The sequence below is a fragment of the Haemaphysalis longicornis genome, unplaced genomic scaffold (assembly GCF_048455015.1).
Source record: "Haemaphysalis longicornis isolate Haplotype H1 unplaced genomic scaffold, Haemaphysalis longicornis Haplotype H1 scaffold_4, whole genome shotgun sequence".
Classification (NCBI taxonomy): Eukaryota; Metazoa; Arthropoda; class Arachnida; order Ixodida; family Ixodidae; genus Haemaphysalis; species Haemaphysalis longicornis.
Window position 1 is genome coordinate 48,532,323 of NW_027526361.1, and position 15,678 is coordinate 48,548,000.

At 46.4% G+C, this 15,678-nt stretch overlaps 1 protein-coding gene across 1 annotated transcript in view; it reads left to right on the forward strand.

Annotated features, from left to right (window-relative positions):
* The first annotated feature begins 6,210 nt into the window (after positions 1-6,210).
* Positions 6,211-15,678, forward strand: part of LOC144178660 (tropomodulin-like) — a 129,174-nt gene continuing 119,706 nt past the window's right edge. The window contains exons 1-2 of the mRNA XM_077706666.1: positions 6,211-6,686; positions 14,077-14,177. Coding sequence (XP_077562792.1) covers positions 6,669-6,686; positions 14,077-14,177 — 119 coding nt within the window. The 5' untranslated portion in view covers positions 6,211-6,668. The remainder of the gene's footprint in view (positions 6,687-14,076; positions 14,178-15,678) is intronic.

Sequence of the window (15,678 nt, forward strand, 5' to 3'; positions counted from 1 at the left end):
GAAAGAGCAGCGATCGTGGAAGAAGGGGATCCTGTTGCACGCTGGCTACTCAGCATAATAGTCGTCATTGGAGATAATAGATCAATTAATTACCAGAACGGAACTACAAAACACAGTCAAATCTGAACACATCGGTGCGTACTATAAGGAGCATTGTTTACTTACAATGTCTTCTCAAGGTCGCCCGCGCTGAGAAACTTGAGGGCTTCTTGCAACGTCTGCAACATTTAGATTTCAAATTCTTACCCAGTGCCTTGAAGTGGAAAAGGAATAAAAAATTCAGTGCCCCTTCTGCTTTGGGAAAAAGGCTGACCAGCGAAGTTAGACGCAGTCCAAGAATTGCACGAAACAAAACACGTTCTTTTTTTGTAATTTGCGATTGAGCATACTTCGTAGTTAATAAGGGGAATCAAACTTGGAAAGACTAGAATTTTATTCTAGCGGACAAACATAGGGTTGTCTGCTTCGCTCTCGCGTCGTAGGCACGTTACTGTCTGTGTAACACATCAGCGCAAGCCGCTCTACCAGGGAGGACAGTAGACAAGTCGCATCGGGCCGGGAGACGTCCACGTTGAGCCTTCTACCAGCACAGCGGGCATATCATCGGTGAGCACGTGAAGCCTGTTCACGCTTCCACGCCCCCCCCCCCCCCCCCCCCCCCCCGCCCTTTCCCCGCTTCCCTTCCTCCCTTTCCTTTCCACGGAAAGGCATAAAGGGGCTACTGGTGATGGGCGCGGGCTCAGACGGTAGTAAGCATGATGATCAAGCTAATCCTAGACAACCAGGAAAGCTAAGAAGAACCTGCTGAACCTTAGCTCAGGCTACGACGCCATGACCACAGAAAGCCATCTACACCTTTCCTGCTCGGCCTAGGATGGACTCATGCTCTGCTTACGAAGGAAGTCCGTGACTCCAAGTTAAGTTGTTCATTTCCCCCTCGGTCGCTCCTGTTGTTGCGGCCAAGAGCCGTCATCGCCACGCGGTCAATAAGAACATCTTCAGTGAGCCAATCAATCAATCGCCACAGTGCGCGCGTCGACTTGTTCCTATTCCTCGCCGTGTGCAACCAACCACCCAGAAGTGGGGGCGGTCTGTTTTTAAAACTCCTGGGCCAACCGGAACAGACCCTTTATCGGTAGGCATTCCGGGGCGAGGAAAAAAACAACACCAAAAAGGCACCCCGTCTTGAGGACCGAGCCGTCTGTTTTTTCGACAGCTGGCTCATTCTTCTCTTTGCAAATGTCTGCCGGTGATGTAAGCGGAAGGCGAAGACGGTACGAACGGGGAAGGGTCCGCCTGTCCCGGCCGAATGGGCAAAAATAAAAAGAAAAGAAGAGGAGGAAAGAAAAGTTGCCGTCTTCAAACCCGCCGTGTTTCAGCCCTTTCCCTCCGCCGCTTAGAGGACCCATGTTTAGACAGCCCATATTTTCTGCTAATTCAGCACATTCGTGCAGAAATGAGTTGCGTGCAGTGAGCTATACCATGATTCCGCGAAAAAAGGCGCTTCGCTGCAGGACAATTTTGTCTGGATGCTGTTTACAGTTCGTAAATGCGTGGCTAGATGATACTTTGCGATGTCAAGCTAAACAACAACATTGAGGGGACATTGAGTGTTCATAGCAAGACTGCGACATTTCTATTTAACTGCAAAATACAGCATTAAATACAAGAACTTTAGTCGACATAACAAAATGAGAGAAGTAAGCCTTCTTTAAGCGGCAAATTTTACGTACAACGCAATAATGAAGTTAGATACAACTGAAGAATGAAAAAATCCCAACCAGCATTTTTTAACGTTGTACTCTAACTTGCTAGAAGTGCGATCGTATTTGTTAATTATTTCCTTTTGTTGGCTTATTTTTTTTTACTTATTTGTAGTTGTATTCTTGAAACGTTGAAATATAGGTTTACTTCATTACCATGGAGAGGACACTTTTAAATTTCATAGGCCAACTATAATGAATATCTGCACTCAAAAGAGCGTGTATCTGTGCTTTCAGAGCAAGACGTGTTCAGGTAACTCGAACAAAGAGCCCGGCGAGGCAGCCGTCTATGTTGAGCTATTTGTACCACGGCTTCTTTGTTACGAGCAGCCCAACGAGACGTGCAGCCCACAGCGCGCTGCACCGAACAACCCGCATCAACGGAGAAACCGCTACGAGGCCGGAGACCTTGGCCTTGTTCCACAGGACTGCGAAATTACTCCTGACAGAAACAAACACGCACAGATAAATAGGGGAAGCAGCAGCAACAAGAGTTGCCGCCGGCCGCGCAGTCTCCGTGGTCTCAACATCGGCGATCTCTGGGGCCCGAATACCGAAACCTCTGTTATTGTTGTTGCTGCTGCCACCCGTTTCGAAATTCCCGCGCGTCGGCCTGGCGCGTTATTCTTTGGCTGCCATTGCGGCTAACCTTGTCACGGTCACTGGCGGCCGCCACGTCGCTTTGACGAAACCGTTAGCGGTATATTTAGATTAAGCCTAGAAAAACCTCATCGGAGCCGTCGCTCACCTTTCAGACCAGTTGTCTGGCGCGTCGCCCTCCTGGCGGGAAACACGTGTCTGTTTAAAATTAGGCGGGACCAATTTCCCTCCTTACGACGAATTCTGAGCGAGAACAGGGTTTCTGCTACACCTTGCTCCTTTGTCTTGGAACGCAATAAACGCCGCTGGGTTGGCTGGAACAGAATAAAGTCCGCAGGGATTTGGCGCGCTGAGCCTGTTAACCGCCTTGGCTTCGGTTGGTCAAAATTACTCCGGTGCCCTCCACTACGGCGCGCCTCATCGCCTGCGTTGCGTCGGCGCGTTAAACCCTACAATCAATGAACAATCAATTCGGTATTCACAAAATACAAAAAAGGTTTTTGCGGTAATTTGAAAAGCCTTAAACGATCTAAATTCCTCTTTAGCCCTCCACTGTGCACGTTGAGTTGGAGCGTTGTAAATTTGAAGCTTCTTTATGCACGCTCCGAGATGCTGAAGAAGGACCTAAGGTGGAAAGTCGTGGTTGACACGCAGAAAAAGAAGTTCTTTCGATTTCTAAAAACATTGAATCGAAACTACTCTGGCCCCTCGTGTACATATACACAGTAGGCTGTTTTTTGTTTTTTGCTGCATGGCAATTCTCACTCGGATTGAAGAAATCCGGCTTTGGCCAGAAACCATCGAATTCAAGAAACGCTCTCTGAAAATCACCGTCAGTTTGTTGTGAAGATTTACAGAAGTATCGCTAGTTTGTTTGTGCCTGAGTGATGGCAAATGGACGCCATGCTTTGTGCTCCGCAAGTACAAGACAGACAGACAGACAGACAGACAGACAGACAGACAGACAGACAGACAGACAGACAGACAGACAGACAGACAGACAGACAGACAGACAGACAGACAGACAGACAGACAGACAGACAGACAGACAGACAGACGACTGATAGTTAGGACCGGTTTTGGCGTCGTACGCTGGTCGGAGGAGGCTCACGACGTGCGACTGGCAAGCCAGATGCAGTCGTGTCATAGTTGGGACCGTCGTGCGGCCACAGGCAATGAGAGCCCGAAGGCATCCCGAAGGTGTCGGCATAATGACGTCACTGTGAAAGTTCCTTTCAAAGCCCCGAGTAGGCGCTATCAGTTCCAACATTTTGTGGGGAGCAGCTCTCTGCCGCTTCCGCCGGCCCGCGCGCTCTCCGCCCACCATACTTCAGTGAACTAGAACACTTTCACTATAACAGTACAGACACCTGGTTGACACATGTTGCCAACGGTACCAAAAGCACGGACGAGCGGAATAGTCGGTGCTAAACGTCCCCGCACCGCTGTACTAAACATATAAAATGCAATGTGTAACGTAATGCCACTATTTATTTTCACTTCAAGTTGATAAACGTTTTCTTTTCCTGCTGGGATATCTCTTGCGCATTTCTAAATCGGCCGGAACGCGCCTAGAAAGGGAGGCAACCATGGAGCGAAAACAGTGGGCGGAGCGGCGCCGACGACGCATCGCACGCGCGCATCGGACCATGTGTCTCAAATTCACGCGTACGACTATATTCGGTGACAACTCAAGAACGGCACCACCTCATGTAGTGTATCACTCCGCCAAAGCGCCGGACCCGTGACGTCGGTGCGCGCGCGTTTTGAAAGGGGTTTGCTATGAATGCGTGATATCGTCTGCCTTGTCTCACGCAGTTTGTTTGTCGTCACTGGAGTCGTTTATAAGCATATTAAGTCCAACAAATCACGGGAACGGCTCACGCCATGTTCAAAATATTCCCAGTAACGCCCTACTTGCGCCGCGCGGAGAAACATCCGGCTACGGTGATAAGTCACAGCGGCAACTTCCGGTGCCGTTCTTAGTTTGTCACCGAGTATAGTCGTGGCGACAGTCGTAACGATCAGTCGCATGCCAATCACATGCTTTAGTCGTGCATGTGTCTCGCGCTTAACCGCTCGTAACGCGACACCGCCGCTCTGCCAACTGAGCTAGCTTGACGAACGCACTTTTCGCATGTACGCCCATGCAGCCAAGGTTTATAAACACGGCACAGCCAATCGGTTGTGTACCGCTCGAAATAGTTTCCTTCCCGCATACTAAGCCGTTAAACTGGTCATTTCTTTGCTAACGCTCGTGCAGACAGCCAAGTTCTGAAACAATAATCAGCCGAAGAAAAAAAAAATTTTTTTTCACTTTCATTTTCTTCGTTAACAGGCAGCAAAAAGAAGCAAAATGTATATTTGACGGTATTTTTTCGCAAGGACTGCAGAAGGTTATTTTAAGCCAGAATGTTTTAAAAGCTTATGCTTTGTATACACGGTAACTTTCAATTGACAATTGGACTCTCGCCCACAACTGCGCTCTATGTATTTATAATTGGGCACTCGATAGACAATTGATTCCACGGTATTCGGAAGGCCTTCGAAACAGCCGTGTAGCACAGGCACAACACTTTTAATTGGGGCCACTTCACCGCGTCATTTGCGACATACAACCACTCCCGCTGCACTCACGATTTAAAATCGTTCCGCTGGTGAGAAAGCACATAATTGTTTTAACGATGACAGTTTTTCTGCGGGTACATTCCGGCGAAAGTTTTCGTTTGTCTGTCTGTCACTCGGTTCAACCGCTCGGCCAAAAAAAAAACAGTTAAAAAACGCTTGAACACAAAGTGTTATAGGCAAGACCACTCCGACCATACACGTCCACATAGCTTAAAGCAAAGGAGACCTCCGGCATGTTTAAGGCAAAATAGTTGGCAGTATTAGCGTTCTCTCAAGAATACGCGCTGGATTGGTCTTTATTGTAATAAATAAAAAACAACTAGTTAAAAATGGCCTCAAGGAGAGGGGAGATAAAAAGTGAACACAGAAACAAAAGATCTCGCCAAGAGCTGTTGCAAGCGCGACAGGAATAAAGCGTCCCAACAGATGGCGCGCGAGCAGTGCGAATGTGGGAAAATTGAGTTTACAATCATTCATTAGATTCATCATGGGAGTGACGAGAAGGGGGGGGGGGGGGAGGCAGCGGAGAGTAGGGAGGGGGGAGAGCAGAGGGCATCACGTGACAAAGGTGGCAGAAGACATCGTCTTTCGGTGGCTTTTGCTGCGAAGCAGGCTGGTCAATTTTTAATCAAGAAACCGCTTTGTGTTCACTACCCCTTATAAATGCCTCCGTTGACTGCTTCTTCAAAATGGGTGTGCCGTCACGGGCTAGAGAGCACCCGCAACGCACCACGCTGTGCACGACGGAGTTGTTCCTGTCAGCCCGACAGCATTCAGACTTGCGAACGGCCGTTGCGTCTGCCTGAAAACAGCACCGCACCGAACCTCTTTTCCTTCCCGCCGCCGCTTCTGCCGGAATGTTTCTCCCTCCGGGGTCCGGGCCTGCGCCAGAAAAGAGTAGAAACCAAAGGTTCTCAAGGGTGGCCACTATTTAAAGCAACCTGAACCACGTCCAGACCGAGCCGGTGAGACCGGGACGAAAAAAGCGGAGGATTCCCCCACAAAGCAAAGAAAGGCGCAAGAAAAGCGGCGAGGAGTCCCATCAGAAGCTACCGCCCCCACGGCTCGCGCAAGCGACCCCCGCCATGTTTGTTCCTTCCCATCAACCCCCTCCCCAGCCTTTCGGAGAGCCAAGCCAAGCGCACTCGGATAGCCTCCTCCTCTCCCTCTCATATTTTTTTCCAGCCCCTTCCTCTTGCACACGAGCTTCCTCATCCTCCGAGAGACGCGCCCGGGAAAAAAAGCACGCCCCCTTTTTCCGAAACACTGCGACTACCCTGGGATCCGTTGACTGCATTTTGTTTTTCCCGCGTCGGTTGCCCTTCTCTAACCATCGAAGAGTTTCACTTTGCCCTGTGATTCTGCACAATAAACCCTCGTAAATGTATTCGCTCGCCGCAACGTGCCTGCACATGGGATATTCGTGAGACAGCGTTGCCCCCAACCAAACAAACCTCGTCGGTGTGCCTTAAGAAGGACCAAGAGGACAACCCAGAACAACAACACGGATTCTACTACGACCGTTGTGGTGTTGGTGATCAGTGCTTCCGAAAGAAGTGTGCTTCTGCAGCTATCAGTGGACGACGACGTAGAGGGCGGGGTCAGCTGCGCAAAGGCGACGCCACCCAAACTTCTCATCTGTCTTGTGTTTACCTTTAGTTCCCACTGCCTTTAAAAATGGAGGTCATAATGCAGGTTGGTCGCATTCCTGTCTTTTTGTGTGCATGCCTTCGGCGTAAAGGGATACCGGGCAGCAAATATGTAGACCTAGAAAAAACACCTTTACTGTTCTTGGTTTCTTTTTTGTGTGTATCTCGGGGATAACTGAAGCCCTTTTTTAACACTTTTTCCTTGGCTCAAACACACGCTAAAAACTTGCCTGCAAGTAATGAGCTCTGTGCGCATCTACAGAGTGGGCCAAGTAACTTCGACTGAGTTGTTGAACAACAAAAAAAGCGTTTATTTTTTCTTGCAGCAAAGTAACCAGAAAATGTTTAGACTGTCATTATAACACTTGCTAAGATTAAAGGGACCCTGCAACACTTTTTTCAACTTTTTTTTTGAAATCCTAAATGCTTGGAGAACGTAGTCATTCAAAACACCCAGTACTTAGTTTAGGGGGTCGCAAAGTACCTCAGCCAAAAATTACTGCTCTATGCCCATCAGATAACTTGGAAACTCGCTCAAAAGATTTTTCTCTCTTTCCCGGTTTTGAGGTTCTTCGACGGCCTGAATTACGTCACTGAGGCTATGTAGCGGCGGCTGGCCAGTTTTCCTTCAGTTGCAGCAACGAACGCTTTTCGATAGCAACTTTAAAAATAAAGCCACAAAAACAAAGCAGAAATGAAAAGCGTATCTGCAGGTGCGACGAGGAAATCACGCAGTGCCGTTCCGTGCTGGCGATAACTGCAGCTTTCGCAGTGCTTCCAGATGCGAAAGGAAGAGTGAAAGCGCTTATCAAAAGTGTTGCAGGGTCCCTTTAAATCGTGTAATCATTCTCGCTGGTTCCACAGGCGTTGAGCGCAGGATACGATGTCTATCCTTTCCTGTAACCTCGTCCCCTTTAAAGCCATAGAGTTACCTTTTGTAAAGAAGGGCAATGCCATAATTTTTAACCGGCTATGTATTTTGAAAATAGTGCAGAGTTCTAAAGCAGCAAAAGAAAAACATACCCGAACGCTACCGTCGATGGCCGTTTGCGTATGTTTCCCGTACATTAGAGAAAACACGCAAAACTTATGTAATAACGTAAACGGCAGATTGGACGCCACAATAAAACTTTTCTCATCTTTGTGTATTCTAATCGTTTATCTTAGCTATCAGATACAACGTTTCTGCTTGTCTATATCAGTGCCCCTGTTCCTTTTTCTTTGCACTTGCATAATGGCACAAAAGGCGCGGATGTGATTATGACCGCCTCTTTTGTGCTCTCCCCGACGTGGCCGCAGGTAAGCCAACGCGTACGAAGTACTTTTTTGCGGCTGTCATCTCTAGGCTGGGTTAGTAAATACAGCACATCCCGATCTGACACGCCTTAGAACCTTATTTTCTTTTAGAGTTGTAAAGGGCAACATATTTTCAACAGTTCCACAGTTGTGTAAACAGGACGTAAAAGAAGGTATACCAACATAAGGACCTGAACAAATGGGGCAATCTAGTTGGGATGGCACTGGAGAGACACCTCCAGCACTGCCAGCATCTCCATAGCGGGAAATTGAGAATGAAACGAAAACAAGGGGAAACAAAGGTGTACTCAAATTAAATGAGGCCACGCTAAGATAAAACAAAATAAAACAAAATGCGCGAAAACGTCACGACCCGAATAACAAAACAAAAAATACCAAAGTAAATGATAAGCATCCGAGTCCTTGGGCACTATACTACAATAATCTACGCTACACTGCAAAAACACTACAAAAATATCGACAAAAGAAAATTTTTGAACCAAACCCACGTTGGACAAAATCCGCTTTTCATTTAAAGAAACAAAATGTAACGCCCGTGCGAAGCATGACAATGAAGAAATGTGTTCGGATGTTTCACTTTCAAAGGGTGGTATGTTGGCAGAGTTGGTAGAGGCACATCTTTGCGACAACGCCAAGAGTCAAAGACAAAAGAAGCGAACATTGTTCGGACAGCGCTCGCCTTTCCCGCTGTTTTTGTCCCCGTATTTTTTTAGCGCTGTTGCAAAGGTTTACTTGTCACTTTTACGCTACTATTACAACCAAAGATCTAAGCCTTCAGATCCTTTTTTTTTTCTTGCGAGCACCGTCATTCTAGTGTGCTGGAGGGTTTGAGCGATCATTCTGATACACCGCTATGCTTCTAAAATTCAGTAGTTGAGGCTTCTAGGGGGTGGCGTCGTCGTCTGGAGTCGCTACAATAACAGCGAGAAAGAGAACCCGTCACACCGGGCAGAAGATTCGTCGGCAGGATGCCAGTGCATTTGGCATCGATTGATCGTGCGGTTTAACGCGCCGAAGCTACACGTGGGCTCTGAGGCGCGCCGTAGTTGAAGGCCCCGGCATGATTTTGACCATCTGGGGATCTTTAAAGGAGCTCCGAAATCTCTACACACAGGCGACTTCGCTTTTCGCCTCCATCAGAAAAGCAGCCACCGCAGCCGGGATCGAACCCACGTCCTTGAGATCAGCAGCACAACGCCTCAGCCACTGAGCCACCGTGGCGGGTGGTGCGTTGGGCATTCAGGATTACCACAGAACATACCGCTCATGTCAAGCCCCAACGACGTCGCGCTATTAAGGAGATAACAGTCGCAGTGAGGTAACATACTAGAAAATAAACGTCGCATGCTTCAGGTGTTTCAACTTACGTGGGCAGACAGTACCCATTTAACACACTTTTGTGCGAATTTTTTTTAAAAAAACAAAGGACATTTCTTTTATACCTATGAATGAGCGATGTTTAGACGTAAAGCTAACTCGATCGATAATACCAAGTGGCTAAAAATATTGACGGGTTTCCAAAATCGCGGTTATAGGTTCCAACGTCCTGCTGGGGGTTCACTCCAGGCCGAGGAAGCTATTTTGTGATGGAGGCAAAAAACTAGAACGTCCGTGCGTCGAGATTTCAGCGCACGTTAGATAACCAGGAGGTCTAATTTAATCCGAAGTCTACATATTTATTTATTTATTTATTTATTTATTTATTTATTTATTTATTTATTTATTTATTTATTTAATTATTTATTTATTTTTTATTCAGTTACCCTCAAGGCCCGAAGGCATTACAGAGGGGAGTGGGTACATACATACATGTACAGCATACAAATCAAAATACAACCGAAAAATTGCAATCAAGTAACATCGCTTGCTACAGGGCTTACTTAAAGGCTATGTACAAATAAAATTAGTGACAGCAACTTTAAATAACGCAGCATCTTTGATACCAACAATGTCATAAGGAAGACGATTTCAACATACAAAAGTATTTGGCACAAATGAGTTCTGAAAACACTTGGTGTGCGCTGACGGAATTCCTACCTTATGACGATGATCAATGCGAGTGGAAACGTAAGTTGGTTGGGACAAAATTCTATTTCTGAGTAACGGATTGGTGAAGTAAATTTTATGAAATCGACACAGCCGAAACACTTTCCTGTGAAGAGACAGTAGGGGTAATGCTAGTATGGTTTTCATACGTCGCGCCTCGTCGCTGACGCGTAGCTTTAACGTGTAAAGCACCCACAATATGATTTTTGTGCCTTTTTAACCTATTAAGCTTGAAATTTAAGGAAATTCTGAAATTTGGTTTGGGATGTTTGTATTAGTTATATCGGGCTTTAAAGCAGTTTGGTGAATTCACGGGCATCAGAAATAGTGAGAGATTTGTGAAAACACGTAGGACTATTTTATTCTAGTTCGGGGCAGAACTTTGGAGTCTTGACATTTGGTTTCAAAATTTTCTGTACTAATTTAAGCAAGGAAACTTGCCAGCCCCCTGAAATACAGCCGTAAGTTGTCCTGGTCCAAGATTATCTATTACCCCGGTCCAGTTCAAATTTTTTTCGGCTGCATAGTTTCTGAGAAGGCTGTATCACCTTCTTTTGTAGCCGTGCGGCCACATGTCAAAGTTTCCGTCACAAAAACTTACTCCACCTTGGGGATTTCTCCTAAACTGGTGGATTAACATGTTTGATATAATTGCCAAAATTATTTATTTAACGTTGCTTGCCGAAAGCAACACGTTTAAGCCTTTTTCTAACCCTTGGGCATACAATATCAACAAATACCGCCTCACAGAGCATCCATGTCAGGGAGGGAAGATAATTTCCAGCGTCAACTGTTTATTCACAAAGTTTCAGGCTGAATGTCGGCCGGTCGGTCGGACGCACAAACTTGTTTTTCCAAGAATCGGTTCGAGTACTGCCCAAAGCAGAAACATGCATGGAAAACAGAGATTCCAGGAAAAGCTCCGAAACGTTGTATGGGCGTAATAGCGGTTCTCAGGCAGACACGTAAAAAAAATTCCCGGGGCCATCTCCACTTACGTGAAACCTGGGTAAGGGCGAAGCATGCAGTGTATAAGTGTATTCTTGACGCCTTGGCGTTTTTACCAACGGAGATGAAATAGTTGGGGATAGAGATATATAGCTGTTCTGTAAAAGTTTCGTGTCTTTGAAGCACGAAGCATTCCAGCGCGAGGCGTACACGAGTGTCCCGGTGTATTTTTAGTACGTGTTACGTACCAGCGTGAGGCGTAAAAGAGTCTCCCGGTGTTTTAGTACCGTGACTACATGAGACGACGGTTACAACGACGACTATATGAGACGTCGACAGCCCGAGCCCCTAATATGCTTCGGCCCTAAAATAAATGTTGAGTCTCTACACGTCGGAGCTATTCTTTTGTTACCAGATGTGCCAAAGTGGAGACTACAGATTAAACTGGAGTATTTTTAACGTGCGCCTAAATACCATACATAGAGACGCTAACTGCGTTATGAGAAACGCACAGTCTTCTAAGATGAGAATGCGTGCGTAGCAGCGCAACGCTTTAGCTACTTCACCATTACGGCGGGCAATTCAAGCTAACTACGGGACACGGCAATTGTGTCTTATGCCATTAGAGCATGGCGCACAACAAGACGCTTGCCAGTCACGAACCGCACTCAAGAGCAATCAGTGTTGTGAATCTCTTCCGACGTTGGCTCTGTGCCGGTCGCCAAACAATTACCTGCGATCCCCCTTCTGGTGGCTACACCCCCTGTCCATTACCGGTTACAAGACAACAGCGGGAGAGACGAGACAGGCTGCTAAAATTCTATGTACCCAAACTCTGTCATTGTGAAGTACACGCTTGGCAAATGTGCGAGCTCCGATGCACTTCTGATCCAGCCTGGATATAACGTATCGACCACGGGCCCTGAACAGCAATGGTGGCGACATTTAATGGCTCAATAAATGCGGAAACGGTTCCGGACATGTTGAAATTCCCCCAACAAACAGATTATAAACCTCATTATTAAGAAGGCGTTAGGTATCGCCGTTTCGCTGCCGAAGGCTAACTTTCGCTAACAGATATAATTTTTTTTTCTACAGGTCGCCAATGGGTGAAACAGGCGTTGTTAAATTTTATACATAGATTGCTATTTCAACCGATAACACGCCTACTAAAAACAAGCATTCCGCATTTTGTTATCACTTTAAAAAAACAAGCTTGGGTGCTTTATGCCCCGAATCTCGCGCAGATTTTGGGAAAACCGCTTACAGAGGAAACACGCTATAAAAAAGGCTGCCTAGCGCACGACAATGGAGACGGAACAAAAACCGGTTCGTTCGCAGTAAAGCCTGCATGGTGGTTAAATTGGTGCATGACTCGGTATCCCTTACCATTTGTACTGCACATAACGTATACATTACGGTCATCTGATTGTTGCTCATGTTGTTGCGTTCATTGATGTCTTAAACTGTATGCCTTTTATCCCTCCTCCAAACCATTGCTATTTTACAGAATAGTTACTGTGCTGCTTTTGGTGCCTGATTGCGGTAATCTGCCTGGCGGGTACCAGGCAAAGATACAATGCTTTTGAAAGTAACGATTCATTCATTCATTCATTCATTCATTCATTCATTCATTCATTCATTCATTCATTCATTCATTCGTTCGTTCGTTCGTTCGTTCGTTCGTTCGTTCGTTCGTTCGTTCGTTCGTCAGACTTTGGGCAATATATTTTTACAATTCTATCACTCTAAGTTAACATTTATCAGTGCTTGCAGCTTACCACTTGAAAATGAAGATTGGTAGTCGTTTCACTATAGCGAATATGGCTGGCAGCGGTCAAGCTGGGGAGCGCCGCTGGTTATCTTGTTTTCTCTTGTTTTTATTTTGTTGTTGTTGTTGTTCTTAATGTATTTATTTTTATAATCACGTTTCCGAACCGTCTGCGTCCGTAGTTTAGCCACCCCGTCGGGGTCAACGGACGCACAGTGGGCTTGCCGTTGTTCACGCTGTTTGTTCAGCGCGGCATCGATATCGGCTTAAGTACTTCACCCTTCCATTCTCTTGGGCCGTGTTCAAACTACCGACGTAAAAGCCATATCGTAATCTATGAACGTAAAAAAAGCGGCGTGTCACGCAGTTCGGTTGACTGAGACGTGAAGTGACACCATTTTTTTAAGTTATTACAGCAGTTGCGGCAACAGTCTGAACCCGGCTTTAGCCTACTGCCAGATTACGATAGATTCAAAACGTTGCGCAAACACGGTAAAGCACGTAAACAAAAACCCCGCTGTACATGCTCAAACCTCCTTTCCATACTGTCGTTCTCTGCAAATTTGTGCCGCTACCGCACTCTCTATTGACACATACAGCGGCCTCTGCGCCTATAGCATGCCGAAGCGCCTGAGAAACGCGCTGCCTATAGTCCTTTCTCGCTAGCGTGGCATTCTTTTGCCGTGTGAACGGCAGACGTGCTTTTAAGAGGTCGGGAATCTATAGCGCTGTCGTGATTAAAAATGTCCCCATTACGCTATTCAGAAATAAAACGTTTTCCCGCCGTAGTTTCATCCGTGTATATTCGAGACTTCTTCAAAGATCATTTTTACAGCGTCAGTTGTTAGCGCGAAGTTGTCGGACTTCGCCCTCTAAAAACACAAAGACCTGCCCCTTCCCGTCGATCCCGTATTCGTCCGTGGCATCTTGAGCGGCACAATAAATTGGTCAACGGGCGGAACCGAAGCAATCCTTTTCTCACCATCGTCGCCATCGATGCGAGGGGTTTGCGAAGAAGCAGAAAGTTAAGGATTAATTCATTATAATCAATTCGCCCGTTTGTTTCGGTTTGTTTTTCGTCCCGCTTTTTTTTCTTCTCATTTGCTTCATTGCTCTGTTTACTTGTATTCCAATTTATAAAGCGCCCCTTCACTGCAGCTTCATCTGTAGTACTGCATTCCTTCCTACTTTTCACTGTGCCCTTTCTATTTATTTGGCTTTTAGCGACTGTATTTTTGCTAGATTTCTGCTACATGACCCGTAAGAAAGCTGTTTAAGCTATTTGTAACATTCATAAATCACTGCATTTTCTCTGCCTTGATGGATGGCAACAACGCTATTCTTTGCTGCGCAGGGAAGTATTTTCGAACAACGAACGAGCGAATTCTCGAAGACAACGGGCCGCCGGATACAGGTGTTCAGCTCCGGAGGCGGAATGTTTTCGACGCAAAATCGGTAAGCCCACCAAGGTCACTACTAGCCGACTCTGCCTTGGTCATTGCAGTTTAGAACGAGGTTTGTGCGATGGCGCGTCGTTTCCAAAGCCTGGATATTCGTCTGCCTAGGCGCGCCGCGGATTTACATGTGCCTTCATAAGTAACTGGAACAAGTATTTGTGAATATCACAGAATATTTGTCTTACTGGCTTTATGACAGCCATTACTGCTTTACAGGAAGCTTTTTGAATTAAGGAGGACTCCTTTAAACGCACACAAATGCAGCCAGGCAATTTCTGGAAAAAGAAATTGCTGTACATTTACGAGGCCGTGTTTTAATTACTTATGACGGCACCTGTACGTACGTTCTCATTAACAACCAGAGCCTATGCATGCTTTTGTTCGTTGCTTATGCTTGAGCTAGTCGCATGCGATGCAATACGGGGATTTTATTTTTAAGCATGGGGGTGTTAGGGGCCTCTGCCTGCCAGTGACCGCAAGAACACGCACTCAGGCGTTTCTACACCATAGGAAGTGTCAGTTGAGCTTGTGCCTCAAGAAATTCCTAGGAAAACATCACCAGGTTAAAAGGTAAGTAGTATGTAGGCACATACCTTTGTGGTGGGTTCTGGACTGGTGAATGTTCACGCGGAAACGATCGGCGCACTTTGCAAACAAACTGAGAGGACCCGACGGTGTTCGTGGGAATGATGTTGAAAGAATTAATTAAGTAACAAACCAGGCTCACAAATGGATTGTTTGTCTAACTCAGACGCAGTTCATACTTGTGTTTCTTTTGAGCGCTCGTACGTCGCACTCAGGCAATTGCATTTGGTCGAGGCCAGTTACTGGTCAGCCATGCAAGCTCGTGACACTCACGTACAGCCATGTGCATTTGTGGTATACAGCTGTCATCGACCCTTACTGTAGTACAATAAATTTATGAACGTCTCGCTGTTTTCCTGTGATGCTTCCGATAAATGTGTTGCATCTTGAGATAAATTCCTACTCAGATTCAATTTCCCGAATTTTCATCGACAAAGAAGACTTGGAGCGTTCCATCTGTGAATCTCCAAACGTCACTGATGTTGAAATAAATTGAATTGGATTGAATTGATTTGAGTTGAATCTGTATTCCCCGTGGGTTTCATATCTCGGGGAGGGGGTTAGAAAAGGGAGAGATTACCTGCCGTCAGGAGGCTGTGGTCCCAATGATTTGTGAACATGGGGCACTCACACCTGGCAACCGAATCGACGGCACCGTTCGCGTTTGTCGGAGTAGTGTGCGGGCATTCGCCATCTCCAGTGGACTTGGCTTGGTCTTTAGCGCTCCCGAAAACAAGTCCTAGCAAGTGTGGCACTGCATATACGCCGACCACAAAACTACACACGCTGGCTGCTTTCGATCGCATCGTACTAAAATTTGTATAGGAGAACAATTTGTCTAAGCATGTTTAATCAGACGTCGCTACAGAGCAAACTTTCGCTGTGGCAAAAATATACGCATCACTGGCGCGTAC